This window comes from Sciurus carolinensis, chromosome 7 (assembly GCF_902686445.1).
Source record: "Sciurus carolinensis chromosome 7, mSciCar1.2, whole genome shotgun sequence".
Lineage (NCBI taxonomy): Eukaryota > Metazoa > Chordata > Mammalia > Rodentia > Sciuridae > Sciurus > Sciurus carolinensis.
This window is the reverse complement of record NC_062219.1, coordinates 109,276,182-109,293,519: the sequence shown is the minus strand read 5'-3', so window position 1 is coordinate 109,293,519 and position 17,338 is coordinate 109,276,182. Positions and strand designations below refer to the sequence as shown.

Sequence of the window (17,338 nt, the reverse complement as noted above, 5' to 3'; positions counted from 1 at the left end):
TCAGCAGGAGTTTTCTCTTCTATCTCTGCAATCTCGTCTGCTCTCCTCTTCCTTTCCCAAAAATAGCTCCCCTGGCTTGTCTCCCTGCCCTTATTAAGTTACACTTATCAGATAAGGCCGGTTTACAGCCCTGTGTGAGGTTTGGTCTTTTGTCTCCCTTATCCCCTTAGGAGACTCAGGTTGAGGGAAGTATTAAAGTCAGTAGGAAGTGGGGTGGGACGTGTACCTGAACATTCACAAATGCCCTTGGAGAAATAATACAGGCATGATGGATGATGATTGGAATTCCAAAAGCGCAGTCACTGCTTCATTTGCACTGAGGCTATTTTAGAAGTGCTTAAGTATTCAGGAACTGAAGGCGCAAAGTCAATGTATAGGCTGGTTCCTGCTGGTTTCCCCTGGAGCCTGCTTTGGGCCTGTGCCCAGGCAGAAGGAAGGTTCTTCAGTGCATTCCTGCCTCCATCCTCCCTGGGGCCTGGGGGCAGGGAGCAGGTGGCTACCAGGAAACTTCTTTGTCTGCTACTTGTGGGCTGTGGTTGGGGGCCTCACAGCCCAGGAGACCGTGACTTCCAGGGGTCACATTTGGAAGCTTTCCCAAGTTTTATTGTGCCTGTTTTCCAGGCTAGACTTGCTGCTGTCTGCTGAATGTAACAATTAAGGTCCACTTTGGTTCTCTAAGGCAGAGTATTTCAAATCTCTGTGAGAATGAAAATGATTTGGCTCCTGTTCCCCCACTTTCATTCAGTAGGTCTGGGGAAGGTAGAGAAAACCATCCTTTTAACCAGCATATCCCTAGGTGTGAGGTCACCTTTTTGGAAACATTGCCTTTTGAAACTTTCTTGAATCTTTATGGAGATCATGGCAGACTTTCAGAGCACTGAATGTTTGCAACTTTCTTTGGGAAGCACTGCCTCTAATCCCTGCCACCTCCTGGACTCTGTTGTCAAGTGAAGATTCTCATGAGAGGAACTTACTCTTTAAGCTAAGCCTGCAGTCATCAGAGCTAATGGAGAAAAGGCCCACTGACAGCAATAAGGCCTCAGGGAGCTGGGGGAGGAGGTGGTAGTGGTGAATAACCCCAACTGTCCCAGATCTGAGAAGGTGCGAAGAGCTGGACTGCCTATCATGGGACCTGGATTTGAATACAGAATTTGAATACAGGGCTCCCTGCCACCTCCCCCAGAGTGCTCTGGAGTCACACCATGAACTGAATCTCACCACCTCAGCTTCTCCTAACTGGAAAAGTCATTCACTTCCTCTAAGCCTCAGTTTCTCACATTATGAAAAACAATGTGCAGAGACATGTCACTCATGAGGGAGCACAGATGCCCCCAGGGCTCAGAAGACTCAGCTGTATATTTACTTCAGACAGAAAGCAGGTCTCCATGCCATCTTCCCCTGCATATGCTGTGCAGAGGGGCCCAGATGAGGATCTGAGCCACAGTGGCCAGCTCTGTCCATCCGGAGGGGATTTCCTGATGGCTGAGCCTCAGCCGGAAGAGACAAGGTCACCAATTCCAGGAAGCGCCCCACCTTTCAGACATGATGACTTTCCAAATAACTGTGGTGGGGGTGGAGCAGGTTGGCCAGGAGCAGGGTGGACAATTAGTCAGGAATGAGAGGTGGCTTTTAACTCATGGAAAAGAAAATCCCCAGGGAAGGCTATGGCAAACAAGGGAGTCACCAAGCCCCTGCCCCTGTGTTTCAAACCACAGTCCTCCCTGGAGCCCCACCACCCACTGCTCCTTTTTTTTTTTTTAACTTAGAATCTCAACTTAACATTATTGGTGCCATGTTGTACAATTATCTCAGTAATAGTCCTATTAGAATGTCCCCTAAATATAAGGATATTAACAGGTATTTATTTGTAGCAGAATATTGAAAAATCACTACCAATTCAGAAGCCCTGGGGCTCTAAGCTAGTTACAGTGCTAAGGCATGCATGTCTGAAGGTTTAATTCTCCCAACAAACTTGTTAGGGAGATGCTATTTATTCTTATTTATGGCAGAGGATTAACTTCAGAGATAAAGAAACTTAACAAAGTCTCCAAAGATAGCGGGAGTCAGAGCTGGGCTTCAAGCCAGAACTGTACATATAGCCTCGATACTTAAGGGTGGTCACTGGAATAGGCACCTCTCCCCATCCCCCCATGCAAACCCAGTGGCATTATCCCAATAGGCCAGGGGATGGAACCAGTCCAAGTGCCATGAGTGGATGATGAATGAACAAAACATGGTATATGTAAGAAAAATGCAGCTCAGTTTGGGTCCCAAGGCAGCTCAGACCTTTGAATCCAAGGAAGCAAGCACTCTGGGGTGCCCAGTCTGAGTCACAGTCCAGTGACAGCACCCAGAAAGCCACGCCAGACACAGGAACTCACACCAGAGATTTTATTAGGCAGATGACCAGAGCGTCTGCTCTCAGGGCTGGGAGAGAGAGAGAGAGAGAGAGAGAGAGAGAGAGAGAGAGAGAGAGAGAGAGAATGGTGCAGGAGCTTCTCCTAAGTAGTGGAATTTCGCAGGCTAACAGCAATCAGGTCAATTGCTGAGAAGGGGGCTCGCAGGCTGACTAGTGGACCAATAGCTGGCTAGGATGTTCACAGACTGCCAGTCTAGGTTGTAAGATGGGAGGGGGAGAAATGGCTGCAGTGTAAAGAGCAGGGGAGCAGTTTTATATTATATTTCCCCGTTTTTGTTTTTAGACATGTCCTCCTTTAAATCTAGCACCCTCTTAACCCCGCCTTCCAACATACATGCTTCAGTATCCCATAGCTGCCTTGAGACTCTGGAGGAGTTACTCCCCTGTCCCTCCAATGTTCAGGAGGGGGCCTTACACAGCCCGACTTTCATGTGGTTCACTGATGGGAGCTCTTTTCTCCATGAAGGGATCCGATGAGCTGAATATGCCATTGGTCATTGTCTCTCTGGAAAAGGTTGTAAAAGCAGGACCACTACCTAACAACATCACCAACCAACAGGCGAAACTAATAGCCCTCACCTGTGCATTCACCCTCGCAAAGGGAGAATCCCTCACAATCTTCGCTGACTCCAGATATGCTTTTCACATCATCCTTTCCCATGCTGCTGTTTGGAAAGAGAGGGGCCTTCTTACTACAAAAGGGAACTCCATCAGCAACTCTAGCTACATCTTAAACCTCCTTGAGGCGCTTCACCTCCCAGCAACTATAGGCCTTGTACATTGCCGAGCCCATCAGACAGACCAATCATTCATCTCTTCAGGCAACAACAAGACAGATGAGGAGGCTAAAAGGGCTGCCCTTTCATCCACATCAGTCCCTATTATGGCTCTCCATGATCCCTTACCTCCACCGCCTCCCAACAGGGTGATACCTTCCTACCTCCACCATTTATTCCATCCCAAACTTTCTTCACTCTTACAATTTGCTAAGAACCATCTGCAACTATCCTCCTCTGACATCTCATTTCTGAAAGAACTCTCCTCCACATGTGAAGTTTGCCTACAAACCAATCCTACAGCTGTCAGGCCCCCCACTTTTCCGACTCACCAAGCCTATGCCACCGTTCCAGAGGTAGACTGGCAACTTGATTTCACTCACAGGCCCACAGTAAGAAAGTCTAAATACCTATTGGTTATAATAGTCACCTTTTCAGAATGGGTTGAAGCCATCCCCACCTCCAACAAAAGGGCACTAACCATCTCTACCTTCATCCTTCATGAAATCATTCCTCGCTTTGGAGTACCTACTTCCTTCCAGTCAATAATGGGCCTGAATTCATTTCCCAAGTTTCCTAACAACTTGTTAAGGCCCTTGGGGTTGGCATTTCCACATTCCCTTTCACCCAAAGTCATCAGGTAAAGTAGAAAGAGCAAACTGAACTCTTAAAAATGCCTTAACCAAGCTCTCTTTAGAACTTCACCTTGACTGGGTTAAACTCCTGTCCCTTACTCTTCTGCATCTTCACTCATTCCCAAAGAAACCTGCTAATATTTCCCCTTTCGAGCTGATGTACAGTCGTCCCATCCTTCCCCCTGGGATAGTGCCCCTTCCTTCCCTTCTTCCTTCTCATACATCTGTTCCTCTCCTTAACCACATTCGAGCATTTCTGTGGGATTATGCTGACTCTTCCCTGCTTAAACCTTTGTCTGGCCCCCTGGCTCAACCTCTTCAAATAGGAGACCAAGTTCTTATCTCTTCTCCTCAGGAGGCCACAGCCCCTCTATCTCCCAAATGGCAAGGCCCCCAAACGGTGATCCTGGTTACACCAACAGCTGTCAAGGTGCAAGATTTACCAGGATGGCTACACATTTCTCATGTTAAACTCTACTCTCAATCCGCAAACCCCTCTCCAGCTTCTAACCTGCAGGCTTCTTCCAACCAATACTTGGCCGCCCCTGTGGGACCTCTCCATCTCAGGCTGAAAGCCATCAAGCCCTCCACCCTTTCTCCCATTCCAGAGACTGAGGACTAGACAACTGAGGCACCAGACAACCACACCCCGTCATGAGGACTGAACTACTAGCTCCATTCTTGCCTCCCCTGCCATTTGCCCTGTCTGCCATTTTCCTAACCATTGGGATTTCCCTCAATAGATCTGTTCAAATGCCAACCATTTCCTCCCTCCCCGATTGCCAACGGGACAGCTGAAAGATCGACTCCTATTGTCCCCAGAAATGTTTTACCCACTTTACATAAGTTCACAATCGGTGCTACATGTCAACTTCCCTTTGCAAGAACAGCAATCCAAGATATTGGACAGGAAAAGTCAAACTCCCCAGTGCCAGCTACACCTGTCTCTGGACTCACAACAAACATGGAACAAAAGGTGGAATCCTGACACCTATTGCTGGTCCTATCAAACCCACTGGGGCATATCAGACGGGGGAGGCGTAACAGACCAAGTACACCACAAGGAATTGTTCACAGAAATACCCCAGATCCTACGTGACCTGTTTTATCCCACCTGCCATCCCCTCAACCTCTCCATTAGCTGAAAACCAATCCCCCAGGATCCACTCTTAACACAGATAGTTGCCACCACACACCACGTACTCAATTTAACTAATCCTCTCATGGCACAGAGATGTTGGATGTGCATGAGAGCGGGGCTCTCTCACCTGCTGGCCAGTGCCATAAATTTTAACAGCTCTTTGACTTTCAACAGCATCCCTTCAGAGGCAGGCGGATATCACCCCAAAATTATCAGGAGTGCCTCCCTTCCAATCTGCATATCCTCCAATGAAAAGCACTCTGTGGACTCACTAAGGAAAGGGGAGTGTTCACAGGTAGAGTACCATGCACCCTCTACAAATGCTCTTTGCCCCCCATCAGCCAAAGTGTCTCTTCTCTGTGGGATGACTATCTATCACTGCCTTCCTCCAGAGTGGTAGGGCATCTGTGTTCTTGTTCTCTAATTTCCTGCTATAGTCATAGTCCCTGGAGATAAGGAGGTCCCAATACCCCTCACAATCAACATAAGGCCCAGACCTAAGAGCCATACAATTCATACCCTTGCTAGCTATCCTTGGGGTGACTGCTGGCATAGCAACTGGGACAGCAGGAATAACCACCTCTTTAACATACTATCAATAGCTTTCCAATCAACTCATTGTGGACATTCAAGGGTGGCAGAGTCCATTCTTACCCTCCAAAATCAGCTAGACTCCCTGGCAGTGGTGGTTCTCCAAAATCGTCATACATTAGACCTCCTAACAGTCAAAAAGGGGGGCACCTCTGTCTTTTCCTACAGGAAGAGTGCTGCTTCTGTGTCAACCAATCAGGTATTGTTAAGGACAAGATCAAACAGCTACAGGAGGACTTGGAGAGGAGAAGGAATGAACTTAACAGAGGATTCTTGTGGCCCATTTCAGGCCAGTTATGGCAACTTATTCTTCCATTCATATCCCCACTCCATGTAATTGCCATCATACTGGCCTTTGCTCCCTGTGCATTAAGATTTGTACAAAATCAAATTCAAAACATTTCTAATCAGACTATTAATCAGCTTGTATTACAGGAATATCAGGATCTCACAGGAAAAGAATTTGAGCCTGGCTACAAGTGCACTCCCCTGAGGAACTATGGGGTCCGCAACTCCCACCTGCCACAATGCATCTCTCCACCCTGAATCAGCTCTACGCCCACACCCCAGTAGGAAGCAGTTACTGAAGATGGACCTTCATCCATATGCCCAAAAAAAGATCTTCTTATAAAAATAAAAATGGGGGAATATAATATAAAGTTGCTCCCCTGCCCTTTACACTGCAGCCATTTCTCCCCCTCCCATCTTACAACCTAGATTGGCAGTCTGTGAACATCCTAGCCAGCTATTGGTCCACTAGTCTGCCTGTGAGCCCCCTTCTCAGCAATTGACCTGATGGTTGTTAGCCCACAAAATTCCACTACTTAGGAGAAGCTCCTGCACCAACCATTCTCTCTCTCTCTCTCTCTCTCTCTCTCTCTCTCTCTCTCTACCAGCCCCGAGAGTAGATGCTCTGGTCGCCTGCCTAATAAAATCTCTGTTGTGAGTTCTCATGTCCAGAGTGGCTTTCTGGGTGCCGTCACTGGACTGCAACCCAGACTAGGCACCCCAGAGTGCTTGCTCCCCTGGATTCAAGGGTCTGAGCTGCCTTGGGACCCAAACTGAGCTGCATTTTTCTTACAGTACAGGCTTACAAGGGAATTTTATCCAGTCTTATAAGAGGAGGGAAATTTTGTCATAGACTGCAACATGGATGAACCTTGAGGACATTATTACAAATGTAATAAGCCAGCCGAAAAAATACAAATGTTGCATGATTCTGCTTATATTGTACCTAGTATAGAGAGGGATCAAATTTCATAGAGGCAGTGTAGAAAGGTGGTTGCCAGGGACTGGGGGAGGCATAGGGGGAGGGTTATTGTTCATTGGATAGAGTTTCACATTTGCAAGAGGAAAACAGTTCTGGAGATTGACTATGCAATAATGTGAATGTATGCAACACTACCAAGATGTACATTTAAAACTGGTTAAGATAATGAATGTTTTGCTATACGTATTACATCATAATTTTTTAAAAGCCCGCATGTTGCATTTAAGAAAGTAGAAGATCAGCTGTGGAAACTGGACAGCAGTTTATTGTATAAACTGATCAGGTTAAAGTGCATCTCTCCAATGGGGCTCCTCAGCCTTTGGGTTATATAAAGACAGAGAACCTTCAAGGGCAGATCTAGATAGGAAAAGTGGGAGCTTTGCGGGTAGGTAGGCAGTGGGAGTTTCCAGAGAGACAAAGTTCAAATTCCACCAACAACCCTAAGAGGTTAGGTCTTATACCCTGAGCAGCCTGTGCCACCTGGCAATGGAGGGACTTTTTTTGGGCTCTCACTATAAATGAGATTTGAAGTAGAGGGAGGGAAAAGGAATACTAGAGACCCTGAAACAGAAGAAATCTAACCAAGTTGCAGAGGTCAACTCAAGAGCTGACTTTCTCTCTACATACCTTGAGTAACCATACTGACCCTGTGAATTCAAAAGTATAAAGTTTCCCTTTTCTATTTTCATGAGCAAGTTGCCATACTGTAACAGTGGTCCACTTTTAAAAGTGAAAAATTTGCCTTTTTCTCTTCTCCCTCTCCCCATCCCTAACTTGGGGTCAGGGAGCAGATTACCCTTAGCTATCTGTGCTCCACAGGAAAGAGGTATCTGCCAAAGGATTTAGGGAGTGAATATCTCCCAAATTAACAAGTGAATGTTAACAAACCTTTAGATGCTCTGGACAACACCCCACCCCCACTCCGAGTCAGGACGGACCTGAAATGTAGCCTGTTTCTCCTCTACTAGCAAAGCAATAAACCTTCTTTTTCCTTTTTCTCACAACCATGTCCTCATTATTGAATTGACATCAGAGACAAGGACTGAGCTTTCGTCAACAAGACCATTGCATAGGTCATACCCTGCATTCTGGAGCTAAGAAGAGACACAACATATATACCCACAAAGCCACAAAAGAAGTAGAAAAAAAGACCAAGAAAACTAGGTCAAATGATAAAAGACACCAAAACAGTGGAAGAAAGTGCATAAAATCATGGGAAAAGATACTGATCAAGCATATAAAATATAATGTCAAACGTGAATGAATTCTTTCCCCAAATCAAAGTCCAATTTGCTTGAATTTAAGAGAAAAATGGACAAAAGCTGAAACATATTTGGTTTACCAGAGAACCATTAAAGCAGAATAATACACTATAGTCTAAACAAAAAACTAGCCAAACACAAATAGAAAAGCAGGATTGACAATTGGAATAGAAGACAAAAGATTGAATCAAAAAGTGCCAAGTAGGACAAAGAGAAAGATTTTGTAAAACTAAAATGTACCACTTAAGCTCTAAAGATTGTGGTGGGGTAAAATAGAACTACAATATCTGGAAAAAAAAAAAAAGAATCAGTAGAAAAAATAGCATTCCAGTGTGAGACACAAAAATAGCAAATACTGGTGTGGCATTTATTATTAACAGGTATGAGTTTTAGTCCTCATATCAAACAATTCCATTTTCATAACTATCATAGGAAGCCAGAACCACCATGGTTCTACTGATGAAGAAGCTAAGATGTAAAATGCCAAATTTTTCAATATTTCCCAACTCATTATATGCCCTGTCTCTGGAGCAGGGAAAAGCCTAAGTAAGGAATAATCAAGAATTCCCGTAAGGAGGAAGGGGCACTTGTCACTCCCTTGACTTAAGCTAAACTCTGTGGCTCTTCCAAAAGCAAAACAACCTGGACAACTGTCACAAAGGTCTTAAATGATATCCATGAACTCTTGAGCTATAGCAACCTGTGACTATGACATGCACACAGATCAATGTCCTTTGAAATGTGTTCTAGTCTGATGCTCAAGGGGAATCCTTTGAGGGCATATTCTCTGCTCAGTCCTCCAAATCTGCTTTATTGTCATTCAGTGTCACCACGTGGAAGTCTAGAGGTTATGACTGAGTTAGGTGACCAGCCTTGGAGATCTCTCTCAAGCTGCACTTATGTTCCTTGGTATCACCACTGGTTTCAGAATATGGAAAGACATGGCCCAGTAAATACACTAACATTCATTAACATTCACTCTCCACTTCATTTACAACGTTTTCTCAAAATCCCTTCCCAATTTCTTTGAAGAACCATTTTCCTGTCTGTGACAATCCTAGGAAATCAGACAAAGGTGGCAGGGAGCAGACGTGGATTTACTCACTAAAGGATGGACAACAGACTCTAAATCCAAGTTCAGCGTTGCTTGGGAAGAATAAATCACAGCAAACATGAAGCACAAAGAGGTTCTCCTCTGGGATTTCATTTCTTCACATTCAAGTTGTTTTGCCTAAAATGGAAATATGATAAATTTAAATTGACTTAATGATCTATATAAATAGGCTATGACTCATTATTATGAAAACTCCTGGACTTAGTCATAAAAATGTAAGTTTATAACATGATAGCATATTATATGATATATATTATTAATATTGTAATATATCTCAGCTAGTGTACTTATTTTTAAAACTGTTTATAATGCTGGTGATGAAAAATATACCATTTTTGGTAACCAGATTATTACTGCATTTAAATTGCATGAAACGATCCCAACATCTGGAGACAAAGACAATCTACTTTGGACAGAATATTTTCCTCACTGACCTTTCTATGCCCACGAGTGTTTGTTCAAAGAACAGTAGACTACGAGACAGAGGAGATGGGTTAGGCTACAGTATCACTATAATTCGCTGTGTCCTTGAGTAGGTCACTTATACTAGCAGAGTCAAGTTTCTCCATCTGTAAAATGGAGATATTTATACCTCCCTAATTCGTACACAGAGTTTTCTGAGGTTCAAATGAGATTAAAAATTGTGAAGAGCTCTGGAGATGCAGGCTGCAACCATCGCCATTCTGATGGTCATTGGAATTCCGAGGACTGTCCTCCAAGGGTAGTCATTGAAGGGCAGCCTTAGGGCAGTCACCAGGAAGGTCAGGCCTTGGCCAGGAGTCCAGGGAGCACCAGGGAACTTTGGCCAGGATAACACACTATGTTGGCCAAGATTTACATGCCAGAGAATTGTATTTCAATCACCAGCTGCTGACTGCCGCCTTTTCCTCTTCCCCCATGGAAAACAGGGAAGCAAAAGGTCTTGGAAAACTGACCCAATTAGTAGATCTGGCTATCAAATACATTTTTTAAATTCTGCAACTCAGTGGTTTTGGGAAGATGCTTTGCAATTTTGGTTATGTGTACAGATGTTTTAACATCAGGTGTGTCTGCTGTAGGGAAATCAGAGCAATGCGTTACTAAGTTCTCCAACTAGAAGTTTTCCCTTCCTTAGTGAAAAGTAGTCTCTTGTGGGTATAGGAGAGGCTGGTGCAGCCTGCTGGCAGCAACTTTCCCTGGGGTGAGTCAGGTAGTTAGGAGGCAGCTTCATCTTTTCAGGCCCCATCTTATTGCAGGTTACTAGCTGGTTCCATACTGAGAAGGGATAGAGTGACTAGTTAATGAACCTCCTTAGTACCTGACCCACTGGGAGGTACTTGGACACTAAAGGCACTGAAGCAAGCTTTGTATCTTTCTGTCGTTTCTTTATTTTGGCAGTGCATTCCACACCCCCTCCTTTGGTTAGCAAAAATTATACTGTCCCCAAATGGTAAAGTCTGGTCCCTTTGTATAGGCCAATGGCCAATACTGTTCCATCTTCCCCTTCCCCTGGTATCCCCTGAGACATAGTTCTTGATAAAATCAGTATTCTTCTTTCTGTTGACTCATGTTTTGACTGCTCCCTTCCCCCAAAATCACAATTCCCAAGAAATGGAGATGAAGAAAAGACCCCACCACGGGCAATTGTCAGTTACACAGTAGCAGTGAGGGATTCTCCACTTGAAAGAAAGGAGGACCACTTTGGGGTTGGGGGTAGTCACAGTATTTGACAGTGTGGTGTGGGCTTGAGCAACAGGAACATGATACAACTGGAGATCACTTTGGTTTCAAAGTTGCTGCTATAAAGCTTTGTTAGCTACATCAATAATCTAACACAAACCCTCCAGCTCATAGGTGTGCTCAACTGTGAGGAAGCCAATAGAGACATCAATTCAACTCATTGGAAGAAAAGTCATAATCTTCTAGTTAAAAACATGGAGCATGCCCACCCACATTCAAGGCAATTTGTCCTCAATAGGGCATCTTTTTTAGTAAGCCCCCTACAAGGTCCTACTTGTTCTAAGATTTCTGAAGTAAAGGGTGACAAAGACTGAGTGACAAAGAGGGGCAGGGAGAGAAAGAGAAGTATCTGGCATCATTCCCAATCTCTTTCTCTTTTTAAATGAAAATATTGGACACTACCCTGACTCCCTGGCTTCTATAAGCTGGCTACATCTAGGAAAAACTGGGAAACATGATTTAATCCTCTGACTGGCCCTGTAGTGTTGAGCAACTTCCTGATCTCCTCTGACTTTGTTTTCCTGTCTGTAAAGTTTAGAAAGAGGGAGAGCAAAGAAAGCACATGCTGACGTCACATGCCAGGAATAAGTCCTGGGGATTCTCAGAGGTGCTGCGCTTGGAGGATCAGGGTCTCTTCGCGGTCAGGAATGACATTCTGCATGATTACGTTTCAGGATCTGTCACTATGAACCTGATCTGTTCTCCCAAGTCTTACAAAACACCAGTACTCCAGGACAACTCCTTGCTAGAACCCCTCCCATGCCTATTTTATTTGGGGTAAGGAAGTGACTGGGAGAGGAGAAAATAAGCGGGCTTGTGTGTCTGCAAGATCCGAAGCACGTTCACAACGTGGGTTCATGGGGCTCATGAGGACTGAGAGCCCTCGTGAGATCACCAGGCTGAGAGGCGGCCAGCAGGGCAATGATGGAAGCATTTCTGGAAATGAGTGGCTTGCTAAACTCTGCGCGGCTCCGCCTCCGCGTGTCCTCCCGGCTCCTCCCATCCTCCCCGCTTCTCCCACGCCCTGGCTCACACACCCTCGCCCCTCAGTGTCTGGGATGAGAAAACTAAGGCAACGCAGGGGCTGAATAACTCAAAGTCAGAGAGGAACTGAGTGGTCTGAACTCCCGAGATCAGCGTGATTCTATAAATTCTAAACAATAATATTGTCCTATAGTCAGGCAGACCATCTATGATGGAATGGCGAATAGTGTTGGCGGTGGTGATGATCATAAAACCCACTCATTGTTCCGTGTGCACTATGTTCCAGCATGGTGCTAAGGTGCTAAGCTCTCTGCAAGAACTGTGTCACTCAATCCTCTCCCTAAGCCTACATCTCTACTAAATTATCCCCATTTTTCAGATATGGAATAGGAGCTTTGTTAGTGGCTCACTAAGACCACACTGCAGATATGTGATAGTGGCAAAATTATAAATTAAACAGTCTAATCTCCTGGGGAAAAGCTACCATTTCATTTGAACTAAGAGATCTTCTTGGCTGGATATGAACAAGAGTAAAAGGAAATTTTTTCTGTATATATAAACACCTCACTAGGAATTGGAAATATGAGTTCTAATCTCATTTTGCCATCAAAAGCTGTGTGACATGGGGCATGTCACTTCACCTCTCTGAGTCTGAGTTTTCTTATTGGCAAAGCCAGAGATTTGACTGAACTCAATGATTTCAAAATTGGGGTATAAGAACTGGCCTTCAAAGTTCCCATTACTGTTCTAAGAGTCTAAATTCCTTAGAGTTATTTCGCTTGAGTGCAACCTCACTTGGATTATCTTCTGGGCCTCACTGTAACCATTTCTTACATTTATTCAACCCACCTCTGACCTGCTACATAGTCCAGGCCCTCCCTGCCCCAGTGCACCCTAGTGATAGCTGTCGTCCTTTGCCTCTCTGCTCCATCTCTGCATGAATGCAAGATTGACCTTCAGGTAACATCTTTTCCCAGGTTACTCCCTGTTAGTTCCTTGCTGCTTTCAGAATAAAGATAATCACTCATTCTTACGGGTACTCTAGGCCTTCCATGACCTGGATTTTATTTTTAAGAGTCAGTGTATCAATAAGCATCCATCACATTTTCTTCCAAAATCGGTTGCTTTTTCAGACTCTAAAATAGGGCTAGAGATTTTCCCATGTTCATGCAAAAGTAAAAAAAGAAAACAAAAAAACAAAACAAAACAAAACAAAACAAAAAACCGATCTTGAGATTTAATCATGGGGAAAGAGAGAAATCATTATTTTCAAACTATTTTTCAGTGTTTGACAAAAGTAAAAAAAAAAAAAAAAAATCCTGAAATTTATTTGGTTTACTAATCTCCATTCCTTCTTGTTCCCTAGGCCCAGCACAATCACTGTGTACTCAAATTCTACTCATCCTTCAATGCCCTGGTAAAAGGTTTCCCCTAGACAAAGGCTCCAGGCATGTGTCCCCACTTCCCCTAAAACCTACCCAGACTTAATGTAGGCGGTCAGCCTCCTGCTTCTAGTAGGTTTATCATTGTAAATTTTCCACGAAGAAAACCTGTTTATTCCCTCACTTATCTATTCATTTATAAGTCTGTTCACTGAACAAACATTAGTTAACTCCAGCTAAGTGCCAGGTGTTCCACTAGGTGCAGGGGAAATAGTAGTAAACAGGACAATGATCCCTGTGTCCATGGAGCTTGGAGTCTAATGGATAAATGGTCATTATTAAAGAAAGAATTACTCAATTTTCTACCAAGGGAAAGTGCTACCAAGGAGAAAAATAAAAATACAAATATTTCTTGATCATGTACTATGTACCAGGAACTGATGTGAGCATTGACTGTATTAACTTACTTAACCTTTACAGCACCAATGAAGTGGTTATACTATGGTATCTAACTAATAGCATGAGAGAAAATTAACTGGGCTTTTGAGTGGTTAAATAATTTACATGAGTCAGAAGTTCAACCTAAAGAGTCTAACTCAAGGACACTGTCACTCAGTCCTCTCAACGATACTTTTAACCACTGAGCTGAACTGTCTAAAAAAGAACTGAAGCTGTAGGTCAGTGGTTGACCACTTACATAGCATATGCAAGACCCTGGTTTGATCCTCAGCACAGCAAATGAATAAATAAATAATCTAAAGCAGAGGGATGTGAGCTGGTCTTAGAAGTGTGTGGAAGGTGTCCCAGGGGAGGCATTTAATTGAGATGAAGCATAAATTGGAGTTAGCTGAAAACAAAAGGGGAGGTGGGAAGGAGAGGAGTAAGGGGCTTCTAGGTGGAAAACAGATCATGTAAAGGACCTGAGGTGTGGGAAAAGCACTGTTCAAGGCACTGCAAGAAGTTCAGGGTGGATGGAACACTGAAAGGAGACAGAAGACCTGTTTGGAGTGAGGTGAACTGAGTCTTGGGCCTGATAGTCGAACAACATGATTGGGTAAGATTGATTAGGGAGACTGTTGAGAGTAGGGAAGAAGCCTTGGGACCCAATTTCACATAATTCCAACCATTTAAGGTCCAAAGAAGATGATAACACCAAGATGTTTGGGAATGAAATTAGAGAGGCAGGAGGTAAAGAAGGTGAGTAGAGTCATGGAAGCTGGGAGGTTTGAGTGTCAAGAAGGAAGGCATGCTCAGTTATGTCCAAGGATGCTAAGAGGTCCATGAAGGAGGGACTGAGATTGCTTATTGGGTTTGGAGACATGATAAATTCTTATCAAGGGGGAATCTCATTGGGAAGAGCTGTAAAGGGTGTGGGAAGTGAGGACTTGGAGATGATGAGCCCATGAGGCTCAAAAAATTTGGTTTAAAGTGGCAGAGACAGTGGAGGTTCTTCCCATGTATAAGCTACTTAGCTTTCATCTCACATACATAGGTGATGTTATAGCATAGCTTTCCCTTTAAGAAAGGAACTAATCCTAATGCATGCTAGGATAATATCAACGGAAGCATGATTTGTACCAACCCTTGGCCTATGGCTGGCTAACTAGACAAGTTTTTGTTCTCTTACCTCCCTCTACCTCCGTATTCTAGTGTACAAATGAGGCACAGGAAACTCTTCATTTAAACATGTACTTATCAAAATTGAGACTAGGTTAAGAGACTGAAAATAGATATATACATATATCATTCTACTACTAGAGAGTAATTCAAAACAGAGTTGCCGATGGTGGTTGATGGATTGTAGTACCAAATTTCTGTAGGATTGTACATTTGTCAGCTTTTTGTCACTGTGACAAAACACCTGAAAAGAACAACTTAGGAAGGAAAGATTTATTTTGGCTCATGGTTTCAGAAGTTTCAGGTCATGGTTGGCTGACTCCAAGGCAGAAACATCATGGTGGAAGGGCATGGCAGAAGGAAGCTGCTCAGCTCTTGGCAGCTGGGAAGCAGAGAGGAAGAAATAGAGTGAAGGTCCAGGGACAAGATACAGTCCCCAGAGGCACACCCCCAAGGATCTATTTCCTCCAACAATGCCCCACCTGCCTAATTTCCACCACCTCCAGTAGTCCATTCAAATTATTAATCCATCAAGTATATTAATTCACTGATGAGGTTGGAGCCCTCATGATCCAATCATTTTCTAAAGGTCCCATCTCTGAATGTTGCTGCACTGGAGAGCAAGCCTTCAATACATGAGACTGGGGAACATTCCAGATTCGAACTACAACAGTCATTGCAAATTTGGCTGAGATTACTACTCTTTGCTCATTTCCATGAGGCTGCAATAAGGATAGGATGTCATCAGTAACCTCCCTCCTGAATTGTAGTGTATATTAAAAATTCTCAAGTGCAACTTTAAGAGCCTGCCTTCATCAGATACGTATTTTCAACTGTAGAAATAAGACTTATCTTTGCAGGCCTTATTTAATTAGATGATTCATCCCTTGCACATGCAGGATTATAAGCTAAATATTTATTTAACACACACACAAAACACAATACCAATTAAAGAACTGTATTGAAGTTGTTTTTTTCTTCCCTATTTAATTTTTCTTTGCTTGAAATAACGTTCTGCGGCAGCATTGTGTCAGAGTGGCTCAGCACTATCAGATTACAGAGAACATTTGTTTGTACACAATGGGATCAAGTTTTCCAAAACACACTGCACATGTGGGCCGTGTTGATAACCTTTTATCCTTCTTGCCTTGTTATAAGTCACCAGGGGATTTTAACCTTTAAGCAAAAGATCGCTATCTTTATGAAAACACTAAGTTCAACTCTGCTCCTATCTAGTCTATCTTGTTGCCCTAATTTATCATGTGGAGGGGTTTCCCGATGCCAGGCAAAACAATGCCAGGCATGCATTCCAACTGCACATGGAGGGCAGCCCTGCACTTGGCAGCAGGGCTGGATCGAGAATTAGAGGGCCTGGGAGCAGGTTTAGGCTTCACCATGCTGTGGTTCTTCTGTTGACTAGCTGAGTATTTTAACAACGATATAGACCAATCAGAAGAGTTTCTGGCCTCCATCTAGAGCAGAGGCCTGGGGTCTGCTGCTGGGCCAGACGTTAGCAACTCTATTGCTGAATAGCAGGGAGATCTAGGGAAGATCCCAGGGAGATGGGGCTGGGTGGCTGAGCAGAGGTGGGGAAAGGAGGCACTCTGGGGGCTTAAGCCAGAATTTATTCACCTGGTTTAAAATATTCCAGCATTTTAATCGCTGGAAGGACCATCTTAGCCTTCTGTAGTTCCTTGCTATATTGCCCTTGGCCACACCACTGAGACCTGGCATTGCTGTCCATGGCTGTGGCTTTACTTCTCTTAAATGTTTATTTCTCCCTTTAAAGATTTTGTTAGACTTTAATGATAAGGCATGTGCTATTCAAAATGAAAACAAACAAAAAAAAAGTATGACTTTTTTTCCCTGAAAAATACAATACCCCTACCATTCTTTGTTGTTCCAAAATTTCTTTAATTTAATCAATCTGACTTCAGTCTTCCTTGTGAAAGAACTTAACAAAGATGAGCTCAGAAAGGTACCTCTCTAGCTCCCCAAACTAGCTCCCTATCCATCATCCCAGTCCCCCTGGCTCCTGCCGGGTACTGCTGCCATCTTTGGCCTCCTCCTCTCTGTCACACCCTCTTCCTTTTCTGTTTCTCCTATTGCTCCAGTTTCTGCTTCTCTCCTCTTTCCACCACTCCATCCATCTAGTCTTAAAACCACCACACGATGAGCGCTACTAAATACTTCTCCTTGGTCCTGGCTTTTCTCTTTTGATGCCCTTTCTCTCAGGAGTTTGTCTATTTCTATAGTTTTAATTATCAACTTATGTGAGCATTCCCAAAACTTTATTTCCACCCTGGCTTCTTTGCTAAATATTAGGTACCGATCTTCAACTGTGCTATTTCCCCCTGCGTCTAAATTGGACTCATCTAAAGCTAAACTTGCCTTCTCTCTACCACTGTCTCTCCTGACCTATCTTGCC

At 43.9% G+C, this 17,338-nt stretch overlaps 1 protein-coding gene across 6 annotated transcripts in view; it reads right to left on the bottom strand.

The window, feature by feature from the left end:
* Adgrf5 (adhesion G protein-coupled receptor F5) overlaps nt 1-17,338 on the bottom strand; it is a 97,178-nt gene that overhangs the window by 50,873 nt on the left and 28,967 nt on the right. For all 6 annotated transcript variants that reach the window (XM_047558094.1, XM_047558091.1, XM_047558095.1 and 3 more), the window contains exon 2: nt 9,200-9,325. In XM_047558094.1, coding sequence (XP_047414050.1) covers nt 9,200-9,301 — 102 coding nt within the window. In that variant the 5' untranslated portion in view covers nt 9,302-9,325. The remainder of the gene's footprint in view (nt 1-9,199; nt 9,326-17,338) is intronic.